The following is an 8,052-nucleotide window of genomic DNA, read 5'->3' on the forward strand; positions in this document are numbered from 1 at the left end:
CTCTTTCTAACACATTCACATGGAGGTTTTTGTGTTGCCTATTTGTTCTCAATGAATTTGACTAACAATGAAATGGTCTTTACCCTGTCAGTCTGTACACAGTGTTATCTAGAATGTAACACATAAGAAATGATCTGAACAGAACCAGGCAAGAAACCTGGTTCTAACAGAAGGGAAATCAATATGAGCGTCATAATGTACCACGTGACTGATGAAGGTGAATCTGCTTCTGTGGTGAGAAGAAAGTCTTCTATGTGAAGGGAGGGCCAGTTCCATATGGGAGTTAGGGTGTAAATATCCCATAAGCTCAGCACGTTCTGCAAAAGAGACATTTCATTGATACGTCCTCTTAACGACTAAAAATTTACAGTTTGGAATCTATCTTTCGACACGTAACTGAAATAAAGCACATTACACAAGGTAGTAATCTACCCTGGCTAAAGTCCTTGTCCTTGTTAAGTTCGACAAAATTTCTGTTGTTAAACATAACACCAAATGAAAATACTTAAGGGGAAGTATCAGAAACATACATTGGTATCAAGGACAAAAAGTAGATTGTCTATCAGCTGGAACTTCTTTGCACCTACAAAAGAGAAAACAAGGTGTGTAAGGACTATGTTTCTGGGTTACATATAGCCATATTTAAAATAGTAAACTAACATATTTATGGCAAGGCAGAACTACACTTAAAAAAGAAGTTCCCATTCCTATTTATTCCCGTTTCTCTACTTTTTTGTAGGATCACTAAAACGTAAAACCTCCCAAAATGAAGAGTAACAATTGCAACATGTTAAGAAGCCAAATACACGGACAATCATCAGACTAAGCTGGCTTGTTTCCAAGGTTTGGTAAAACGGCTCATAGGCCGGACTTAGTGTACTGACACGAAAATGACAACTCACAAGTACCAAAAGTAGTTTCATTAACTGATTTTACCTTCAATAATCTCTGCATCAATAACACTCTTAACAGTCATCCCTTTCCTAGAAGAATCTGGTTCCCATTTTGAGAATGCACAATTACCAGTTCCCTACAGAAGTGAAAATAGTATATCAATTACAAACTTGGGTCTAGATCTGAATTCTCCTCCAAGTAGAAACATCTAAGTTGTACATGTGACTAATTTCAAAATATATTTATATATTCAAGCCCAGCTAGCTCTTGTCATCTAGTTCCTCTCTTAGTTTGTTTTCAACAGAACAGAATGGAAAGAACAGCAAACTCCTGCTGCACACTGTTATCACATGAACATTTAATAAGGAGGAGGCATATTCAGGCAACTCACTCTAGAGACATCAGGTAAGCTTCAAGACCTCCTTCAGCATTACAAGATAAAGATAACCTTTGATGAAGTATTTTCATTAAAATACTAATATTTGAAAGTAATTCATAAGTATTCGTTTCGAATTATTTGAAACCCTGATGAAATACTGAACTAGATACACAAAACGGGGAAAAGTGACTGCTTCTTAACATATTATATAAATTTGGCAAGTAAAAATGTTGTAAATGCTGTAATAATATAATTCAATATAGAATTTTTGCCTACTCCTTGAATATAATATTAGATGTTTTGTTTGCTGCTGTTGTTTTTGCCTACACTCATAATTGAAAGACATGCTAAATGTCAGGTAGAGATTAGTGAAAATAAAGATGCAATATTTTTTCCAACACAAAGACTTAGTTTTACTTGTTGAGTTAATTTTATGACCTTCATTTTATAATTTCCCTGTTTCTGTTATACACTACAAATTAATATGTAACTTTACCAAAACTATGTTTTAATGAAGAAACATTTCAGAAAAAAAGCCCAAAATTTTATTAAAAAAAGATAATTACCCCAATTATCACAGGGATTTCGCTTGCTAAATCACCAGCCACAAGATTGAGACAACCAAGGGTATGACAATTTTCAGTAGAAATAAAACTGGACTTGATTTGTCCTTGTAACTGCAAGATTTAAAAAATAAGAATGTTATATATATGCTCCATAGTCCAAATTCCTTGGGAAGACTGATAAAAAATCAGTTTAAATCAATAGCTATAAATGTATGTTTTTAAATAGGAATGTTATTAAAATGTTTTATCATGCTAATTCCCAAAATATCAACCATTAGACAATTATGCAGAAACACTTTCCTAAACTGACATTAAATCTAAGTTTCAAGAAGACAATGTGGTTTTGTCTTCTTACCTTTTTTGCCGTATGGAAGTCTACCTTTTCAATCGCTGCATGAAAAAGAGAAAGTAGGCTAAATTTACACTATAACCTATAAAATACATATGAATCTTCCCCTTTGTGTCAAGGTTAAATTACATACAATCTAGTGAGAGGAACACTGGTCAGAAATTCATAAGGTGCTGGTGACTTTTCAGTTTTGCCCTTGACCAATGAAATAAACTGTGATGACGTCGTACTCAGGGCACAAGCCAGGCTGCCTTATGGTCCCTACAGTGTCTCTCCACACCTTCCCTTTAAAGGTTCTTCCTACTAAGATGGTCTTCTCCCTGCTCCAACTCTCCTATTCAAGCTCTGAAGTCCTACCTGTGAAGTCTTCATCACTTTGCACTCCCTTTTGGAAGAGCTGTTTCACTTGTCTGGCTCCTTCATTAAACTACAGAGAACCTTGTATCTTAAATCTCGTTGTATCCCCAGAACTTGACACATTCTTAGCACAGATTAGATCTTTAAAAAATATTTGTTGGGGCTTCCCAGGTGGCGCAGTGGTTGAGAGTCTGCCTGCCAATGCAGGGGTCACGGGTTCGTGCCCCAGTCCAGGAAGATCCCACATGCCACGGAGTGGCTAGACCTGTGAGCCATGGCCACTGAGCCTGCGCGTCCGGAGCCTGTGCTCCGCAATGGGAGAGGCCAGAACAGTGAGAGGCCCGCATACCGCAAAAAAAAAAAAAAAAAAAAAATTGTTGAATACATGCCCGGAATCAATTCCTCAATCTCTGCCAGCTCAGAGGGATGTATGGTCCACACCACTCACTTAGCACACACTCTAGATTATTGCCTTGTATTATTAACACTTACAAAATCATTTCAGTTTCCAGGTTCATTCATTCCATCAAAAAGCATTTATTACTATGCTAGTGTAAGTCCTGTCTCCCCAATAAGTTGTAAAGTCCTTGAAGGCTATAAATAAATATTTCTTCAGGTTCTGTTGTAGCCCTAACTGTGGAGAATAAGTATATTACGAATACTTTAAAGTATACCCAATATCATAGAATGTAGTTAAACTAAAATATTCTTAAAGAGTCTATTTTAAAATTTACCTGGAAAACTAATAAGAAATATTGCTGCAAATCAGTAATAAGAAAATAATACATTACTTACCTTGTTGAATTTTTACAAGCTGAAGGTTTGTAATACAAAAAAATCCATTGTTTGTAAGAAGCAGCATATAATAGGTACCTATTAAATAAAATCAAGCCAACTTCTTTAAAAGGCACATGATATAAAATTTAAACCAGGGTCTGGATCTAGCTTAAAAGTATGTCCATTTGCCCATTTAAAGTCTAATAATAAAATAACACAGTAACAATACAAAGCTTATTTACAAAGAATTGGTAAGTTATTTGCAAAAACAATGTTAACTTCTTTGAAACATCTATAAAACAAATTTCATTTGCCAGAAAAAAAGAAACTCAGATATATTAAAATAAATTAAGGTCCAGTTAACATTTGCTAAAAAGAAATATGATAAATACACTGAAATCCATAAGAACATATTAAAAGAATATTATGTCTCCCTGATAATGTATAAAACTTTCAGGGCTTCCCTGGTGGCGCAGTGGTTGAGAGGCCGCCTGCCGACGCAGGGGATACGGGTTCGTGCCCTAGTCCGGGAAGATGGAAGATCCCACATGCCGCGGAGCGGCTGAGCCTGTGAGCCATGGCCGCTGAGCCTGCACATCCGGAGCCTGTGCTCCACAACGGGAGAGGCCACAACAGAGAGAGGCCCGAGTACGGCAAAAAACCCCAAAAAACAAAAAACTTTCAAAACTGTAAAAAGTTTAGGATATTATACTTAAGAAGAGTACATTTAAGCCTCTGAAAAGAGCTCAAATCAAAAACTTGTTTCTTAAAATAATATTAATTGCATCCCTAGGAAGTTTAACATTGTGTAGGTAGCACCAATTAATTTACATAATATATTAACTATAAATCTGATTTTTTGACTGCATATTAATAAGAAGACATTTAAAAAGAAATTAAAAACACTTACCTTCATTTGAACTATCTTTCTCAATAACAAGATTCCGGTAAGTACACTGATTTTCATCATTAGCTTTCTGAACAAAAACCTAATTGCAAATTAATTTCAAATGATAAGATTAAACCCAGAAAATTACAGTCAAGGATTATATTCTTTAAACTCTAGGGATATCAATTATCATTAGCAATAATTCTGCCTATATTCCAAACATTTTAGTTTTCAAATGGAAAACTATTTACAAGCTTCCTCCAAAAATGTTTATTTTTAATACAAAACTGTTTTGGACAAGTATACTATCTTCAAACCATACTTTTTCAATTTTGCATTTATTTCATATGTTTTGTGGATGAAAAATGTTGCCTGCCATATTAGCAAACAAATGATGCTGCAACCATCAAGCCAAGAGGGAACTCAGGATGGAGATCAACAGGCTGCCCACTGTCAAGCCATCAGCCATTGCAGCAACTCCCAACTGTGCATCCTGAGGGGACTCAGGATGGAAAAGCACAGGATACTGGCCCTAAGACAGCAAAGGTGTATATCAAAGGAATAATTTCAATGAGCTCAGACTCTTGCATCTTCCATACATAGAAAATGCTAAATTTATTAACCCAATATACCTGGTTTTCTTTAACAGTAATCTTTTGATGTTCTGACTACCTGGTCTACCTTGCAAAACTCCTATGTATCCTGGCTCCTCCCTCACCTCTTCAGAGCCGTCCCTCAGAGCATCTGAGAGGCTGCCTCCCGGGCTTGAAGTTCTCAGAAAGTCCGCCTAATAAAACATAATTCTCAACTTTTAGGTTGTGCACTTTTTTTTTTAGACAGTTTCTAAGGTATGATTCTTAAATTCAATGTAAAGAAACATTATTCTTTTGATTTAGGCCACAAATCAAGTAATGCTTTGCTAGAGCTTTAGCTGTCTAAAAGATAATTCAGAATTTAGATAATGAAGATGAAAAACATAACAGGGTCTTACATTGGTGAGTAATGTTTGCTTTGATGTTACATGAATAAGATGTAAGTTGCCACTTCTCTCCCCAACCAGAAGAAACTTTCCTTCTTGACATAGGCCAACCACATCCACTTCAGTATCTGAAAATTTCAAGTCAAAGTTACAAGCTTCCTCTGAAAATGTTTATTTTCAACACAAAATATTGCAAATTTTGTTATTAAAAGTCAACTCTTTTAAGCTTCTTTTAAATATTTCATGCAAGTAGTGACTAATGTAAAAACGAATGCTACTGACTCTTTGTCAACAAATATTTGCTGAGCACTTAATATATGCTAAGCACTGTTCTAGGTCTTTTGCATATATCGGAGGATAATAACAAGAGTCCCACCTTCATAGAGCTCAAATTCTAAGGCAGAAATAGATGATAAACAGCATAGTAATCAAATTGTATGACATACACAAAGGTGATAAATTCTCTGGAAAAAAGAAAAAGTAGAGCAGGGAAAGAGAACTCAGAAGAGCCACGCAGTATCAAGTGGAGTGCTCAGGAGAGCCCCCTTTGATAAGGTGAGATTGGAACAAAGACTTGAAGGAGGTGAGGAAGTTATTGATTGCACACAGCAAGAAGGCCAGGGGGAATGACATGGAGACCAGGAGTGGAAGACTAAGAGATAAAAGCAGCAACATATAAATCGCTTATAACTAAAATTATTCAGCAGCAATATCTTTATACAAAAGTATTATATGTAGGGACTTCCCTGGTGGCACAGTAGTTAAGAATCCGCCTGCCAATGCAGGGGACAACGGGTTTGATCCCTGCTCTGGGAAGATCCCACATGCCGCGGAGTAACTAAGCCCATGTGCCACAACTACTGAGCCTGTGCTCTAGAGAGCATGAGCCACAACTACTGAAGCCCACGTGCTGCAACTACCGAAGCCCACGTGCCTAGAGCCTGTGCTCCGCAACAAGAGAAGCCACTGCAATGAGAAGCCTGCGCACCGCAATGAAGAGTAGCCCCCGCTCGCTGCAACTAGAGAAAGCCCACACACAGCAACAAAGACCTAATGCAGCCAAAAATAAATAAATAAACACACAAATTTATTTTTTTAAAAAGTATTATATGTAAACACAACCTCACTTTTAATTGGTGAAACTGTGAATCTTGGGGACCCATCAGGGTAGATGCGTTAAGATTCCACAAAATATGGGTTTCTCTCCTGCAAACTGTGATCAAGATTTTGTTCTTATGTGCCTACCTTCTAATTCCTTTTCATCTATGTTCTTTTGAAAAATAACTAATTAATTAATTTTCAGCTGTTCTTATGCAAACACTTCAATAGCCACCTTTCTCTCAAAATTGCAGAAAGAATTTCATAATACTATCACCTAGTTTCCAGCATAATCACTGACTTGTCTGTCCCTTAATTTACTCTGAAGTCCATACTTGCATATACACACTTAAAGCCCTTTAACTCAATAAAGAATTAATTCATAAGTACTTTAAAAAAACTTTTTATAGCGCTAAAAGTATTCAAATTATCTGTTGATGGTATTGAAATTATGTACAAGATTCAGGAACTTAAACATAATTGGGCTCAACTGTTTTCTACAGTATTCTAACACAAAAACCATGCAAATAAATTGTTGCTTTCCATGTATGTTTTTCCTTAGACTTATTGAGAGAAGGGATCATCTCAGTACTTGTTCCGTCTGGTACTCAGCACAAGGCACTCAAGATTAATTTCTTGAAATTAGTGTAATTTCGAGTCTTATAAATAATGGAGTAAAGAAAAGGCAATACTGTAGAAATTGGTAGCAAGATATAGTTGACTTCCAATTTATTTTACTGCGTTTCATTAGACTTACCAAATATAAGATGCAATTGAAGCAATCTACAAATACTGTCCAACAGTATCACTGATTGGTCCGCTACAATAATAAACCCATCACTTAAGCTGCATGCTTGTAGTTTTGGATTTAATGAGGCCTGTGGGAGGGAAAAGCAGGACTAAAATAAAACACTTTTATACATGTTTAACAATACCTATCAATAGTATCACCATAGTCACAATCATCCAAGTTTAAAACTTCACTTGATAGGCCTTCTTTCTTTAGCCCATATACCTAATTAGTCAAGCTTTTCTTTGTATGATATATATATCTAATTAGTCAAGCTTTCCTTTGTATGATATATCTTGAATCCATTCAGAGCCTAGAACAGGGAAATAGTCCAGGGTTGCTAGAACAGGGCAAAGGATTCGAAAGTACAAGTCTTTGTTTCCTAAGGGCTGAGCTTATGCCTGGAGAAGCCAGCAGGCATTAACGTAAATGAATGAACCAATACTGGCATAAAGTCTCAGGGTCTGGGAAACAACAGGGAGGGGGACTGTGAACTGTAGGGCACGAGGCCCCACATAAACTAAAGAGAGCAGAGTCAGCCAGATGAATGCCCTGTGGAAATGCGATCCTGGCATGGCCACAGCTTCCAATTTACCAAGAAAATCTGGATCTTTATGTGAAATATTCTAATTTTTAAATATTGGTAACTAAGTCAACATTTTAAAAAACACAATGCAAGCCAAATATGAGTCTCCTGTTTGTGGCTTCTATTGATTAGAGCTTCCCACACATAATCTTTTTTTAAAATTAATTAATTAATTAATTTTTAGTTGCACTGGGTCTTTGTTGCTGTGCACGGGCTTTCTCTAGTTGTGGTGAGTGGCGGCTGCTCTTTGTTGCGGTGCAAGGGCTTCTCATTGCGGTGGCTTCTCTTGTTGTGAAGCACAGGCTCTAGGTACATGGGCTTCAGTAGTTGTGGCACACAGGCTCATTAGTTGCAGCTTGCGGGCTCCAGAGCACAGGGTCAGCCGTTG

General features: G+C 36.7%; 1 protein-coding gene across 1 annotated transcript in view; it reads right to left on the reverse strand.

Annotated features, from left to right (window-relative positions):
* Positions 1-8,052, reverse strand: part of KNTC1 (kinetochore associated 1) — a 66,344-nt gene that overhangs the window by 54,316 nt on the left and 3,976 nt on the right. The window contains exons 2-10 of the mRNA XM_007448742.1: positions 7,046-7,166; positions 5,203-5,318; positions 4,233-4,311; positions 3,341-3,418; positions 2,195-2,229; positions 1,840-1,950; positions 937-1,030; positions 531-583; positions 202-317 (exon numbers count right to left, since the gene is read on the reverse strand). Coding sequence (XP_007448804.1) covers positions 202-317; positions 531-583; positions 937-1,030; positions 1,840-1,950; positions 2,195-2,229; positions 3,341-3,418; positions 4,233-4,311; positions 5,203-5,318; positions 7,046-7,166 — 803 coding nt within the window. The remainder of the gene's footprint in view (positions 1-201; positions 318-530; positions 584-936; positions 1,031-1,839; positions 1,951-2,194; positions 2,230-3,340; positions 3,419-4,232; positions 4,312-5,202; positions 5,319-7,045; positions 7,167-8,052) is intronic.

The sequence above is a fragment of the Lipotes vexillifer genome, unplaced genomic scaffold (assembly GCF_000442215.2).
Source record: "Lipotes vexillifer unplaced genomic scaffold, Lipotes_vexillifer_v1.1 scaffold21, whole genome shotgun sequence".
NCBI classification, from domain to species: Eukaryota; Metazoa; Chordata; class Mammalia; order Artiodactyla; family Lipotidae; genus Lipotes; species Lipotes vexillifer.